This window comes from Callionymus lyra, chromosome 6 (genome assembly GCF_982586985.1).
Source record: "Callionymus lyra chromosome 6, fCalLyr1.hap1.1, whole genome shotgun sequence".
Lineage (NCBI taxonomy): Eukaryota > Metazoa > Chordata > Actinopteri > Syngnathiformes > Callionymidae > Callionymus > Callionymus lyra.
This window is the reverse complement of record NC_141823.1, coordinates 25,793,390-25,809,607: the sequence shown is the minus strand read 5'-3', so window position 1 is coordinate 25,809,607 and position 16,218 is coordinate 25,793,390. Positions and strand designations below refer to the sequence as shown.

General features: G+C 41.1%; 1 protein-coding gene across 3 annotated transcripts; it reads left to right on the top strand.

Annotated features, from left to right (window-relative positions):
* Positions 1–595: 595 nt before the first annotated feature.
* Positions 596–11,650, top strand: LOC148077746 (cytoplasmic polyadenylation element-binding protein 1-like). Of its 3 annotated transcripts, none has more exons than XM_087794466.1 (12): positions 596–655; positions 856–1,030; positions 4,130–4,402; positions 5,551–5,774; positions 6,547–6,796; positions 6,868–6,981; positions 7,072–7,176; positions 8,376–8,509; positions 8,584–8,782; positions 8,848–8,942; positions 9,181–9,261; positions 10,386–11,650. In XM_087794466.1, exons 1-12 carry the CDS (start codon positions 641–643, stop codon positions 10,494–10,496), a joined length of 1,776 nt encoding a protein of 591 aa, XP_087650592.1. In that variant the 5' UTR covers positions 596–640; the 3' UTR covers positions 10,497–11,650. The 3 variants fall into 3 exon arrangements, with proteins under 3 accessions (XP_087650592.1, XP_087650594.1, XP_087650593.1); XM_087794468.1 differs by lacking the exons at positions 596–655; positions 856–1,030 and adding an exon at positions 2,527–2,560 and having other exon boundaries at positions 4,130–4,215; positions 4,249–4,402; XM_087794467.1 differs by lacking the exons at positions 596–655; positions 856–1,030 and adding an exon at positions 3,847–3,999 and having other exon boundaries at positions 4,130–4,215; positions 4,249–4,402.
* Positions 11,651–16,218: the final 4,568 nt, after the last annotated feature.

Genomic DNA, 16,218 nt, shown 5'->3' with positions numbered 1-16,218 from the left:
TTATTGTTTTTTTTTTAACGAAAAAGAAACGTGATCATTCTGCTAGAAATACAAGTTTAACTTGACTAGATTTCTGCATCATTTTTATTTTGACCAGGAGTTTTAATTTACCACACCGAGGAGACGCAACTAAAATCACATTATTATATATTTTTTTAAAAAAAGTGATCATTCTGCTAGAAAAACAACTTCAGCGTCATCATGACCCCAAAAAATAGATTTCTTCATCATCCTTATTTTGACCTTTGACCCGGTGCTTTAATTCACCACACCGAGGAGACGTAACTAAAATCACATTATTATATTTAAAAAAAAAATGTGATCATTCTGATAGAAATACAACTTCAACGTCATCATGACCCCCCCAAAAAATAGATTTCTGCATCATCTTTATTTTGACCTTTGACCCGGAGCTTCAATTCACCCCACCGAGGACACGTAACTAAAAATTAAAAAAAAAAATCCCATTATTATAAATTTAAAAATCAAAATCCGTTGGCGGTCACGTGACCGGGGCCCCTGTGAGGCCCTGACACACGTTCAGCTCATCATCATAATTAGCTGCTCGCTGCTTAAAGCGCTGCGCGCGCGTGAGTCCGTGTTACTAACGTGACTTTTCTACTGAGAGCTGCTGCACAACATGGCGTTTTCTCTGGTGAGTAGCTCAGTGTCACAAAAAAAAGAAATTAGAAAGTATTTCCTAGTGAATTTCTCAAATAAAACGCGTTAAATATTAGACGAATCCACGCCATTTCACATGAAACGTCAAACTATAGCTTTTATTTAAGTGTTTTTTAATTTAAATATTCGCGCCAATTTAACTATTTTTTTTCTCTCTCTTCCTGGTAACTCCAGCAGAAAGACGAGGCCCGCAGGACCGACTGCCCTGACTCCGAGTCAGTGGCTCTGTCCTCCTGCAGCAACGCCGACATCTTCCGCAGGATGAACACTATGCTGGGCAACGCTCTGGACTTCACGGGGGTGTGTGCGACCCCCAGCAGCGGCAGGACCAAGTGTGACCAGATGTGTGGTATGAACACACTTGACTGCGACCATCTCATGAGGGGCAAAACGTATTATGGGATGTTCTCATGTTGAGAAGGCTCTGATGGAGCTGGAGCTCTTCATGTAATGATTCAACAAGTGGCAGAAATTCTTGGGTTTTGCAGATGACTTGTTCAATTTCTTTATGGTGCTCCAGAGTCCAGACTTAAAATATGTGTCAAGTCGCTCTCCTTTGTAGGACAGTAAAGGACTGACATGCTTGTGCAAATCGTTGGATGTTTAAGGTGTTGGTGGAAAGTGAGTTGACCCCAGTACTGCATATACGTTACCCTTTGAACAAAGTTTATTTGTCTTGTTTAGCTCATTTAAATCTTTGAATTCTGGAGTAATGCACTTTTTATTTCATCAGTTTTATCTTGCCCTTTAAAGTAAGTAATTTTTATTTGTATAGCGCTTTTCCAGACCAGGGTCACAAAGCGCTTAAACAATCAAAACAATATTCAATAAAGTATATACTTTAAATGGCAGGATAGTATATACTTTATTGAATATTGTTTTGATTGTTTAAGTGCTTTGTGACCCTGGTCTGGAAAAGCACTATAAAAATAACTTACTTAGCTATTGCAGGCTGTAGGCTTAATTTTTTTTTATCATTAAAGTCCAGCAATGTAGTTATGTGATTTATTTTGTGTCATATATCAGGTAATTTAAGAATACATATTGTGGATGAATGACGTTCCTCTAAGACACTGACCATGTCATCGATCAACAACATGGGAAACACAAACTCCAACATCCAGATGCACTTTAGTGACCCCCTGGTGTAGTTTTGGAACAAACTTCACCTCTGTGATGAACTAAAGAAGCTGAAGCCATTTTGTTTGGCAGGTTTTGAATTTTTTAAAATTCTATTTAACTAAAGACTCATGTGGGTTGATATTGTTTGGTTATATTGGTTTTATATTTTAAAAAAGAGGTGAAAAATTGGCCTTTTTTTGTTATCCAGTTGTACTCGAACGTGGCATCGATCTTACTGAATGCAATTGTTTTTTTTGTTTTTAATCATTTTTAAGGTGCCGTGATGTCATTAAAGTCAGAGTGCAGAGAGGTCAGATGCAACAAAGCCTTTTATTATAGTAAATAGAAAACCAGTGTTCGTATTTCCATCTGTGTCATGGCAACGGTTCGAACTGTATCACAAGCTTCAACTACTTCTGTTTCTCCGGGCAAGTTTCACCTATTTTTCCATTAACTGATAGTTATTAAGCCATTTCTGAGTCGTGTCTGTAATGCTAATGTCAACTGTTTAACTAGTAATGTGTTTAACTAGTGAGTGGACAGAAGCTGCTCAGGATGCTTTTATAGTTTTGGTTAGTTTCATAACGTAGGAAGCAAGGAATCTTGATCTTTTGACGTCACAAGCCTGTTAAAAGGCAGCCCTGATGTTTTCAGGGTGATGACACAGAGCCAGAGACCTTTGTTTAAAGGTGTTTTGTCTGCGTTTATACTCATGACCTGATCTCAGCCGGACACATCATGAAACGGTGCTGCTCAGGTTTGATATCTCTACTTTTTTTTATATAATCTGCGTTATAGCTTTTAGTTAACGGCGTTCGGTGCTTTGAGAGCTATTGTAATTTACTGGGAAGTGATTGAATTGAAGGTCACTATGAGACTTGGGAGTTGCTGCCAGAGATGTTTCTTGTCAGAGCTGCCAACATTTAAACCTTTCCAGAGTCTCCCATCAGTGCCAGCAGCTGATTCATGCTGCAGCACAGAATACTTTAGAGAAGATGGTGTTTTCTCTTTAATGGGTTGACGTTGCATTGGAACTAATTATGGTTTTAATTTGACGGAGACCAAGAGTTTGCACAAAAGGCTAATTTGAGAGGAATGATTTTGATTGGTTTGAGATATTTTGGGGACATTTAAACAGATACTTGACCCAAAATTTAAATTGCACAATGTACTCTACTCACCCTTTCTGAGTAATGCTTGTGTTCTTGTCTAGTTGCGGGCAGAAATGCTTCCATTTTAAAACTAATTTGTCGTGGAAGCTCACAGTGTTAATCTCGTATTAACGCTGAGGCGGCAGATTCGTGAACGCTTGGAGCTTACACTACAAACGAGCTTAGAATATATACTCTTTACATGTGTGTGTATATACACTCAACAACTATTTTGGTTGTGGCATAGATTTAAAAACATCCCTCTGTATAATCCAAATTGTTTGAGTATTGTAGTTTGAATACCAGTTGCGTGGATGCTTCTATACGGTTTCGTTTCCAATGTCTCACTGTAAAATGACTTGGTTGTTTTTGAGTTCTTGTGGAAAAAAATCCAAAAGACTAGATTTAAGAAAGGCATTGATCAACATGTTTGTTTTGAGCAACTTTAATGAAACTGTGATAATCCTAGTGTCATGTTAGGTGTGACGTGTAGACCATGAAAAGGAAAACAAAGGGGCGTGTTTAGCTCTCGCCTCAGCCTGGTGTTGCTGATTCAGGAATCCTGCTTGTATTTGGAATGAGTCCAGGTCTGTGTGCAAATTCCACTAAAACCTTGTCGGTTAGCACCGTCAGACGGTCTTTCACTTGGTTTCAGACGTGTACAAAGGATGAACTACTTGCTATAGTTGGCTTCATCTGGCAGACTTGGTCTGCTGAGTCACTTGCTCTCCAGCTGATGCTGCTGCTCCTCAACTCCCCCCCCTCCCTTCAGACGAACAAGACTACTCTGTGTCGGCGGCAGCAGTGACAGTCGTCCTCTGACGGAGACGGGCTGCGTCTACCCGGGCGAGGGGGTAGTTCTATCGGCGACGCTAGCCCTGACGGGAACCTTCGATGACACGGTTATTAGCAAAGCAGGTCGGGAGGTGGAGGAAGCTGATGTCATTAGCAGGGGTGTGCGAGTGCATCAGCAGCCATGTCACATGCTGCTAGGGTGGTCAGGGATGCAGATGGAAATGCATGGCAGTTGTACCAGAGGCAGCAGGTCAGTCGGGGCTTACGTCTGACAATGAGAACTTTTTTTTTTTTTTTTTTGTCTCCCTGTTGTGACGCAGCATCCAACTGTATCCTGCAGTTTAACACTTTGTCTCTCTTCATGGCTCTTTGACTGACAGACTCGGAGCTGGCTGTTGTGGGCAGCAGACGAATGCTCTTCCCCAGCTGTGGTGGCATGCACGGCTCCCAGGAGACGCAGCAGCAGCACCAACAGCAGCACCACCAACAGCAGCAGCAGTCCACCAGGGGCCAACAGGGTGTCAACGTCGGCGACCTGGGTCTGGGCCTGGGCCTCCAGTCCCTGCGTGTGTCGGGCTGGGATCGGACCTGGAGCAACCTGGAGACTGAGTCCCACATCAACTCTTCTCAGGCACCAAATAGCTCCCCGTCAAGTAAGTTTCCCCGGACGTTAAAGTATCTAAAACAAAAGTTCTGATCCGACAGTACACACTACTTTATTAGAGGAGATGGTGTTAGAACCTTGAAAGTGATGTGTAGCTGTTTGAATTGAAGCATCTCTATGCAGGATGATGTGGCAGTTTTGCTTTGAGCATCACACAAGTCCACCTTTTTTCTATCCATTGTCCAAGTTAATGCTGTCCTGTAGCTTTCACTTGTTTAGATGATATGTTAAATGTGTAACCAGACTGATCTTGGCTGCTGTATGCTTCGTTATTTTATTTTCTGCAAGTCATTGATGCCATGTTTGAAGGGTTTAAACAACAAGCCAGACAGTGGAGCTACATGCAGCACTGCTAGCATATAGAGTTGAGCTTTGTACTAGGCCTGATCCCACTGGACCTTTGTTGACGTGGTACAGGCCTCATAGTTGATCTTAGTGATGCACATCTATCGCACCTTTTACAAGTGAAAGTCGAGTTGCTGTTATGATACATTTGCAACTTTAGATAAAGTGTTTACACATTTTAATATCTTAATCCTATTAGTATATTGACTATAAACAAAGTAATTAATAACTGATCAGGTTAAGTAAGTCAAGTGCTGTTTAAAATGTAGTTAACCAGCCTGTAGAGTACTTCAAATTTATATAAGAATTTTTAAAAATGGGATTATTCATTTAAATAATATATACAATGAGCGTTCTTTGAACTGATTGATGCTCCATTTGAGGATCTTAAATATTTAATGACTTTTTCTCTTAGGAAATTATTTGAGGATGGAACAGAAAGGTTCAAGGAAAGCCTTATTGGGTTTCCTGGCTTGGAATATAATCTTTGTTGATACATCTTCCTTTTAAGAACTGCAAGTCACTGCTTCACAATCCTTTGAAAGTGACTGATTACCCCACTGCGTTTGTAACCACACAAGTGAAAACCCTTCACTTAACCCCTCCTCCCCAGTCCTGTGGGTTCTCATCCCCACACTTTAAAAGATGAGGGAATGTCTTGGCTTCAGTCTGTGTGTCCTTGTGGCCTGAGGTGACGATGATATAAGATCTATTCGTTTTTGTGTAGCAGAATGAAATCTCAAGGTTATTGTCGTGACTGATGTCCTTGTTGTTTCATCCTTGTCGCCTCAGTGATGGGTATCCTTAACAGCCCCTTCAACAACATCCTTGGGAAACCCTCCAACTACCTTCCCAACGAGAACAGTGTGACAGCAGACTTCCTGGAGAAGTTCCCCAGGATGGCTCGCATGGCCAATCGTTTGGACTCCAGCTCGTTTTGTGAGCCCCACTCCAGTCCTGAAGACTCGGACACAAGCTGCTTCAGCACCAGCTCTGATCACATTTGTGATCTCCTGGTACGTTTCTTCAAAGTCTTTGAGGAAAGAGTTTTATGTCTTCATAAAAAAAAAAAAGTTCAACTGATATCTTAAACACAAACCCCTGACGAGGGAACTTCCTGTGAAACCTTGAAGTCTTAAATGGCATTAAAACTCCTGAATGTAAAGATAAGCTTTCATTTATATTAAAATGGATCAATATTTAAGAAGTTTTTTTATATTTATAGAGTGCTTTTCCAGACCAAGGTCACAAAGTGTTAAACAATCAAAACAATACTTAATAAAATATATGCTACAAGGTCAAGACAACAACGAGACAAAGGAGTCTCAAATCAAGGAAAAGCAAAAGTAAAACGCACTAATAAAATTGTCTTAAGATGTTACTTGAAGGAGTCATCTTCTCTGGACCTGAATCGTGTGCGTCGAACCATCAGCAGATTCTGATCCACAGATCAAGTTTTAATATTGACGTATGATTCAAGACATTTGTCAATAATTTGAATTGAATTTTTAATATTAAGTCACTTAATATAGGGATGCACCGCTCCAGTTTTAAGAGGCTGGATTGGACTGATGCCAGAGTCAGTATATCCATAAGTTTCTAATTATTAAAAGATTTACTACTATTTGAGTGTTTCATTGGACCAAAAATATTTATTTTTTTCAATATCTGTTTACAATGGTATTGGCCTTGACTTTAATCCTGAATGGCTTTAAATAAAGCTGCAGGATGTTCAGGACTGAGAATGTTTGAGGCTAAAGTGTAAAATGCTATTTCTTTCATTTTTAGTCAACGCTGCAGATTTCCCCGTCTCTGCCTTACCTAACATCTAACAAACAAAGGGAGCTGATGAGACTGGGCTCCCGCATGGATCCCCAGGACCCCTCTGGTCCTCTGACCCCACCACCGAGTGCCAGTCCAGTCTCTGCCATGTCACGCCGCTGGCGCACGAGCTCCCCCTGGCCTGGCATGGATGTCCTGGACCAATCGAATGCCTTCAGTATTGAGCGGGAAGCTCGCTTGCACAGACAGGCTGCAGGTAGTTGATGTACTTCAGCTATGTTTTTAAAATGATTGAGTTTGTGTCTAAAACTATAAAAATCTTGGCAGCTGTTAATGAAGCGTCCTTCACCTGGAGTGGCCAGCTGCCGCCCAGAAACAACAAAGATCCTCTGTACTCCTGCAAGGTGTTTCTTGGTGGCGTTCCATGGGACATCACGGAAGGTGACTTTCCTACTGATCGAATGACGTGTCGTACGGGAAAATTGACGACTGTGTGGATTAATTCTGTGATCGATCAATCTATGTTTTTAGCCGGACTGATCGGCACTTTTGCGGTCTATGGCCCGCTGACCGTGGAGTGGCCGGGTAAGGATGGGAAACACCCTCGCTACCCTCCTAAAGGTAATGTTGCTAAAGGTAACAACAAGCTGGTAGGCATATTTTTTTACTTGATGGTAGCACTGTGGTGAGTTTCAAGTAGTTCACAGGTGTTTGTGTGTATGATTAAAATCACAAATGGCACCTGGTGCACAGTTTGGGTGCAATATTTGAATCATGGACCTTTATTTTAATTGTCACTACAGTTCAAATGTGTGTGGATATGATTACACGTTTGTGTTACAATAAATGTCTAAACTCTTAATGCCAATGTGACCTTTGACCCTTTCCTTAACATTTTGCCACTCTTGATTCATTGTCTACAGGAGTAAAACGCAGTTTATATTGTGGCCCAGTGTTTAAAAGATATTAAGTTGCATTAGGGTTGTAACTGTTAATGGTAAAATGGTAACCGTGGTAATCTTTTTGGACAATTATGTGGCTTTTTAAAATGACTGTCAACCTGTGTTTCATTTCCTCACTGGGCCAATAACTCATGGTGACTTATTGCCTGAGGATGGATCATGTTGATGTAGTCTTCATAATGTCCTCAAATCAATACAAGTATTTTTATGTTTAATACTACTTAAATGAAGGTTAAGGTTGATCACTTCAGTGTTTGACGTCAGTTGACTTTTCACTACACTAAATTAAAAATAAATTCATCATAAATGATGAATAATTTGAGTTCAGTTTAGGTCATGAAGTTTAGTGCTTTAGTAACTAACTTTAATGTTTTTTTTTTACTGTTGCAATCCTCAAACTTAATCTCTAAATGATCAACAAACTTTAAATAAATCCAGCACAACTCAATATCTGCTTCTAATGATGCAAATATTGAGCTCTTCATTCAAGTATGTTTAAAAACCGTGATCAGAACGAAAGTCCTCCAGACTTCTGCCTCTCAGTCGAGCAGCAGTCGCTCACTGGCAGACATGCATGCACAGCCTTTTACTTTCAAACATCCAGTAAATAAAAACAGTTAAATTTTAGTGTTTTATTTTTTTGCAAATTAATGCCTGAAGACATTTAACATTGAATTTTTAGCCCGTGACCAGAATCAAGGTAATGTCATGAAGTCCCATAATGCACTGTGTCAGTGTTATGAGTGTATTTTAATTCTTAATTTTTTTTTTTTACAATATTCACTTTTATTCTCTATGGTAGTTTTCATGTATTAAATAGTTTGTACTTTTCCGTGGTTGAGATTGTCTTGTCCTGTTCACGTCTGCTCACAGGCTACGTCTACCTGGTGTTTGAGAACGAGAAATCTGTCCGAGCCCTGCTGCAGGCCTGCTCCCAGGACCCCTTCCACCCTGAGGACCGGGAATACTATTTCAAGATGTCCAGTCGCAGGATGCGCCTGAAGGATGCAAGTGTTCAACTCCTTCAAAAAATGACTCATCGATCTCCTGTGTGGCTGATTGTTCTGTCTTGGGTGCACAGGTGCAGGTGATCCCCTGGGTGATCTCTGACAGCAACTACGTGCGCTGCCCGGCTCAGCGTTTGGACCCCAGTAAGACGGTGTTTGTCGGAGCTCTGCATGGCATGATCAACGCTGAAGCCTTGGCCAGCATCATGAACGACCTGTTCGGAGGAGTCATGTACGCCGGCATCGACACGGACAAGCACAAGTATCCCATCGGTGAGACCACACCAGGACGGAAGAATGACTCGGCACCACATGAGTCTAAACTGCTTCATTTTTAGGTTCTGGACGTGTCACTTTTGACAACCAACGCAGTTTCCTGAAGGCAGTCTGTGCGGCTTTTGTTGAAATTAAAACTCCAAAGTTCTCAAAGAAGGTACACTTTATTTTTTTTCCATTGACGTGAGGTGTCACTTTTCAATGTGCTTTTTATCGTCTTGCATCGGTGTTTGGATTTCTATGCTGTACAACATTGGTTAAAGTCTTGAGTGTGACTCACGTGACTCACGTGACGCTCAATCCCACCTCATAAGTGAGCTGCTGCAGTGACTACAATGTACACGGATCAAGTCCCTCATCAATGCCACTGGTTCACATGTTATTGTTCCCTTCAGGTCCAGATTGATCCGTACCTGGAAGACTCCATGTGTCAAATCTGCGTTCGTCAGCCAGGACCTTTTTTCTGCCGAGACCAGGTAACTTATTTTTTTACTTTAAATAACCTTCACTCATTGTACCTCATTCTCAAAGTGAAAGATTTTCTCCGCTCAAATGCCTAGATGTGTGTAAAAGGCTTAATAAATCTTTAGATATGCAGCGTATAATGTAGGAAAAAATGCAACATCTGACTTCTAATGTCATGAAAGCAGGTGCACATCCCTGACTGAGGGATTCTAAAATACTTTAATGAGTTATGATGCATGAAAGGTTCTGTTCATATGCTCGTGTTATCAAGTGAAAAGATGAAAGCTGGATGTTTCTAGTAAGGATTGGCGCTAATCAGTCTAAGATGATTATTGTATGTTCCACTTATTCACTCTTGTTCTTTTGAATGTTTGATCTTAATGAACAAATGACTTTGTCTAAGTGAATATTTTACAATGTTAGTTATAAATGTGACGATGCCGGTGCTGACATCAAAGTTGTCTGAACCCTTTTCTATTCTTGGTTTTTAGGACGACTTAACAATGATTCTGGTCTATTTATGCTGGAACAACCCAGTCACAGTTCTGAGCCATTTTGTTAGAATCTTTGATTCTCCAGAATTATATCCAGAAGGTGTTTGTACATGAATATGAAATATTACCTCGAAAGTAATTTACCCCAATCCTGAGGGCGGGGCTTTAAGAACTAGCAAAGTTGGCCATTTATTTATTAACTTTTAATTAAAATACTTTAACTTGAAAATATTAAAACTTTTAATCAAAATATTTAGTAAAGGCTTTCACCCTGATGTTATTTACCACTTCACCTGTAATTTAACTTTAAATCTGAGCAGGTAATGTCTTTGAGGGTGGGTGATTAAAGGGACGGCAAAAAGAAGAGATAAAGTCGGAGAAAAGTTTATTGTAAAATTCTTAACTACATGGCATGAGCTTCAAATGTTTTTTTTAAATCACTTTAACATGTTTTAATCAGTCTTTAAGTGATTTAAAATGTATTTTAATATAAAATACAATATTCTTGTAGCACTATTCTGTGCTGAGGACTATATTCAGAAATGTTATTTTGTCCTGTAGTCTCAGGAAAAGTGAATCTCAGTTTTAACTCAAAAGTCAGTTTTCCTGCTTCCATGTAGTGACGCTGTCATGTGTTCCAGGCCTGCTTCAAGTACTACTGCCGCTCCTGCTGGCACTGGCAACACTCCATGGACATCCTGAGCAACCACCGGCCGCTCATGCGCAACCAGAAGAGCCGCGACTCCAGCTAAGAGGAGTCCAGGACCTCTGCTGGGCCAGAGAAGGTGGCCCGCTCGACGGGCTCCACCGAGGAGAGCACCGTGCCCGCATCCTCTGCAGTGTAGGGGGCGCCGTGGCACTTCACAGGGGATCTCACTGTAGGAACTGTTCACTTTTGCACTTGCTACATTTTTGCTGTCGTTCACAGTGGCACTATGCACAGTGACCTTGTTGGGGTAAACGAGGGACCCCTTGAGCTTTAGCTGACCCCTCATGATGAGGGTTCCACTAAAGTTCCAAGGTGTTTTTGTTTTTGTTTTTTCTTTTTGTTTTCCCTGTGTTGCATAGTGAAGAGCAATCACGCAAGTCTAATTGGCCGATGCCAAACAGTGCCTTTAAATTTTTATTTTCCCCTCCCAGTTGGCGTCTGTCCTCCTGTGCAAACCAGCTGGTATTTCTTACTTTGGGAGTTGAAGGCTTCATTTAACTGGTCGCATTTCAGACATTTTTACGCAGTTTTTTACTAATTTGTACACAAACGGTTTTTAGTCATGACATTAACATTTTGAACCGAATTCTACCAGGTGGCTCTTTATGGGAAATCCCCCTTTTTTATTTTTTATTTTCGTGTCTTGCATTTTTCTCCAGATTTTTTTTTGGCTTTTTTTTTTTTTTTCCCCTTTTTTAATTTTGACATTTCCGTGTTGGACGCTCACTTTTTGATCCAGTTTAGTGTCGGATGATCTTCCACCTGTCCATCACTTTCAAACTACCAGATTTTTTCCTTCGATGTGATCTCGACATGTTGTTTTTTCTGCACCTTTTAATTTGCACTCGGAGAGGTGGAGGTGGTTTTTAATCACTTTTGTACATCAGCAGGGGGACGTGCCATTATTAGAAAAGCCGCTTGTTTCCTGTTGATTGTAAGAACCTCCACGTGACATTAAATGGACCCAGAGCTTGAGTAGACCTCAATGTATGAGCCCCGCGCTGTCTTAGCTTTCCAGTTCCTGTAGGACATAAGCTGTGTGCCAAAGACCAAGTCTGTCCTTTATCGTTCTCGTTGTCCTGCTGAGCTTTTTAGAGTTTCTGAAAGTCTACCTCATTGTGGTCTACCAAGTCTGCTGTTCATGAGCAGTTGTGGAGAATGTTCGGATTGGGCACAATAAAGGTGTTTAAGCATTAATGACTTGTGTTTGACTTTTCTAAAGGATTTTCCCCTAAAATGTCTTTGTCAAAAATTGAACTGATGTGGAGTTTGTAAAGCTTTGAGTCTAGAAGTTTTTAACTAATTCTAGTTTCAATCTTTTTAACTCTGAGGATAACGTGCAGTAACTCAAACTAAAAACATGACTCATGCTACAGTAAATGACTGATTAGTACAGTAGACACGTTTGTCTCTAAAGACTGAATCTAAACTACAAACATTGGCTTAAAAGACTTTCTACACTTGTTTTGTGAGGTTTACTTGAGTCTGCAAGGCTATGGTTGTCTCGGTGGATTAACTGTCATTTTGGAACAAATGCCACTAATGAAGTCCAAAGATTTGTTGTTCCGCTGTCAGGAGACAATCTCTGATCAACATGACTTCAAAGGGGTCTCGTTTCAATGTCCAGTTTACTTCTATTTGTATGCATTTGTCCTGTGCTGCTTAATCTCTTATGTTGTAGCTGAGTCTATCCCAGTTTCTCTGGGCGAGAGGCGGGGGACTCCCTGGACAGGACACCAGTTTGTCCTGCAATAAGTTCCCATCAACCTGTGTTTTTGGACTGTGGGAGAAAACTGGAGTACCCGGAGTAAACCCACACAACATGGGAAGAACATACAAACTCCACACAGGTCAAACTTGCAGAAGTATTTTTAAAAGTCTTTGACTTCGTTCAACATTTTGTTGTCACGACACAACATGGTCAATTCAGACGCACACTAAAGCCTGTTTGTTGTTCAACACAATTGGATGTTCAAATGTTGAGGGAAATGGTCGTTAAACATGACTTAAAGAATCAGTTCAACCTGTGCTCGACGCACCACTGTTGCTGTGCCTTTCTGAAAGATGACGTCCAAACATCTTTTTACCCTTTGAGTTTCACAAACTGGACCATGGGTAGTTTCAACACTGGGTCACAGTTTGAAACATTTGTAATGTTCAGAAGAACCTCGACATCACACTTAAATCATCAGGTTATTATGAAGCATTAGTGATGGTTTTATATACAGTATGTGCATGTTTGTGATCAATAATTAAACTATTGGGTCCAACGTGGTGGATTTTTCACACTTTTGGCTGCAAACTTCATTGATGGTTATTTAACAGGTGTAATGTGTTGCGTGGGTTTACTCCGGGCACTCCGGTTTCCTCCCACAGTCCAAAATCATACAGAGGTTGATTGACGACTTTGGGAAATTGTCCATAGGTATGGATGTGTGTCCTGCGTCAGACTGGCATCCTGTCCAGGGTGTCCCCTGCCTCTCGCCCTATGATACTGGGATAGACTCCAGGCTCCCTGCGACCCCGGTAAGGATGAAGCGGTGGAAAATGAATGGATAATTGCAAGTCAACATTGTATGATCAAAATAATTAAACAATGTTTTTTTGTGACATAACCATGAAATGTACACTGTATATTCTATGCCAAATCAAAACGAGGTCATGACATATTAAAAACATTCAGATTAAGCTTTATAAACGAGTATAAAAAAACTCAACTTTTTTCTTCCACCTATCCCTTCCTTTCAACCAGTCATTCTTTTGTCGACTGAAACGTTTCCCTGAGGAGGATCTACATTGCTGCTGCTAAGAGCATACAAGAAGGAATCTAACATGGTTTACCTTCAGCGTAGACAACATGTTTGGTGGCCAACAAACGTATCTTATCAAATATGTGTAGTGAGAGGCATGTGAAGGAAAGTTGTCATGCGTGAAAGCTGCAGGTTTGTTTCACCAATGAACAGGCTGCTCTTAAGTAATTCTCAGAGTTCAGATATTCACCTGCTGTGTTAAAAAATTCTACTGCTTCCGTCTGAACCTGCCTTGCTGCCCATGAGCTATACATAGGTGTCCCCAAAGATCCGCTTTGTTCCAACCGATCAAGCATGTACAGTTTAACCAATAAGGTTTCAGCTGAAACAAGCAACACCTGGCTGACAATCTAACAATTACATTCCGAAGACTCCTGATCAGGTTGAAAGGGGGCTCTTGATTGGTTGGAACAATAACCTGCACCAACCCCCTGCCTTTTGAGGACCGGTTTGGACATCCATGACCTTTAACCGCCATCTGTCTGGATCATCTAAACCACAGGTGTGAAACTGTTCTAGAAAAGGGCTGAGATGGTGCAGGTTTTGGATCCAACCAATAAAGAGCCCCCCCTTAACCCAATCAGGAGTCATGGAGTGTAATCAGTTGATTGACTGCTCCATTACTAATAAATCCTTTATTCTTAATGATCTTTTCACAAGAGTTAATTTGGATTTATTATGTCTTTCTGAGACTTGGCAGAGAGAGGAAGAGTTTATTCATCTGAACGAACTCTGTCCAGTAGGGAGCGCTGTTCTTGGGAAGCCTCGCCTCTCTGGTCGTGGAGGAGGTCTTGCTACTGTTTTTAGGGAGAGTTGTTCTTGCAAAGTGATTCAGACACAGGAATTCACTTCTTTTGAGTCTCAGATGATCTTGGTTGGTTCTACAAGACCTTTCTATTGTGTGTCAATCTACCGCCCGCCTGGTCCTGCGGCGATGTTCTTGAAAGACTTTAGTGACTTCTTATCTTCCATTATTCAAATGGAATCTGTTCTTATTCTTGGAGACTTTAATCTTCATGTTGATGACGTCACATCTTGTTCTGCTAAAGAACTTTTAACTTTAACTGAAGCCTTTAATTTTGAGCAACATGTTTCTGAACCCACTCATCAAAAGGCCACATTTTAGACTTAGTTTTTACTCTTGGCCTGGACATTTATAATGTATCTGTATATGATGTCCATCTGAGTGATCATTCTCTTGTCTTGTTTAACCTGGACTTCATCCCTGAACCTAAGCCTTTGAAAGTTAGGTCTCAGAGGCGTGTCATCTCAGCCGATACTGCAGACAGTTTTTCTGCTTTGTTTGACGCTCTTTCCTTTGATGACTGCACAGACGTGGACAGTTTGATTCACTGTTTCACTGGTCATTGTGTTGAAATACTGGATCAAGTGGCACCTGTTAAATCGAACTTGAAAATTCAGAAAAAACGGTGCCCTTGGACAAATGAAGATCTCCTGAGTCTGAAGAGACTTTGTCGAAAGACTGAGCGTCTCTGGAAGTCTACTCAACTTGAGGCGCACAGACTTCACCTCAGGTATCTGTTGACTTCTTACAATGAGATGGTAGAAACTGCTAGATCTGATTACATCAGAAAACTGGTAGCAGCAAATAGAAAAACCCCAAAGTTTTGTTTGACACGATTAATTCTCTTGTGTCTCCTGCTCCTCAAATCACGCCTGTCTTCTGTGAAGCTGACAGCAATGCATTGTTGAGATTTTTCATTGACAAAATTAAATTGATCAAAGAGAAAATCTCTCCCCCTTTGTTTGGAACCCCTACTGTCTCTGAGCCCATCTCCTCCTCTTGGTCCTCCTTCACTGCTGTATCTTTGGGTGATATCAGCACTAGTGAACAAGATGAAACCATCCTCTTGCTCAGATGACGTCCTTCCTTGTAGGCTTTTTATCAAAGTATTTGATGTAATTGGCCCCTGGGTTACCAATATGGTGAACCTCTCCCTTTCCACAGGGGTTTTTCCCAATGCATTTAAACATGCCATTGTGGAGCCTCTGCTCAAAAAAACAGGCTTAGACCCAACTGACCTCAGTAATTTCAGGCCTATTTCTAAGCTCCCTTTCATGTCCAAGATCTTGGAGAAGGTGGTGTCTGAGCAGCTGTCTTTGTTCCTGGATCAGAGCGACATCCATGAGAAGTTTCAGTCTGGCTTCCGTAAACATCATTCCGTAAACGGAGACAGCTTTATTGAAAGTGTCCAGTGACATCATGATGTCGGCTGACTCGGGTAAATTCACTGTTCTGGTTCTCTTGGATCTGTCCTCAGCCTTTGACACAGTTGATCACCAGATCCTGCTGAGAAGACTAAGGGATGAAGTGGGACTGTCTGGGTCTGTGTTAGAATGGTTCTCATCTTACCTTTCTGGGCGCAGTTTTAGTGTATCTGCCAATCAAATGAGGTCTGAATCGGCAGATCTGTTGTGTGGAGTCCCTCAAGGTTTTGTTCTGGGTCCTTTATTGTTTTTGCTGTACTTGATTCCCCTCGGTAAAATCATTCAGAGATTTCCAGATGTTTCTTATCACATTTTTGCTGATGACATCCAGCTCTACTGCTCTTTTGACCCAACTGAGCCCCAAAGGCTGAACAGCTTAGTCAATTGTTTGCTAGAAATCAAACAATGGCTGAGTGGAAACACTTTACAGCTTAATGTGGACAAAACTGAAACTCTGGTGATTGCTCCTGATGATAAGATTCCAGGGTTGAGTCAGTACTTGGGTGACTTAGGTCAGTCTGTCAAACTGAGCCTGAGAAACCTGGGTGTTGTATTTGATAAAGACATGTCTCTTGTTCGACACTGCAGAAAACTGACCAGAAACTGTTTCCTTCAACTGAGAAAAATCTCTAAACTTAGGAAAATGTTGTCGGAACATGATCTGGAGCTTGTAATCCATGCGTTTGTTTCTTCTCGTCTGGACTATTGTAACAGTTTGTTTTTTTA

Coding starts and splice junctions, on each gene's coding strand:
- LOC148077746 (XM_087794466.1), top strand. Junction 1,031..4,129: donor CAAGTGTGACCAGATGTGTG/GTATGAACACAC, acceptor TTTGACTGACAG/ACTCGGAGCTGGCTGTTGTG. Junction 5,775..6,546: donor ATCACATTTGTGATCTCCTG/GTACGTTTCTTC, acceptor TTTCATTTTTAG/TCAACGCTGCAGATTTCCCC.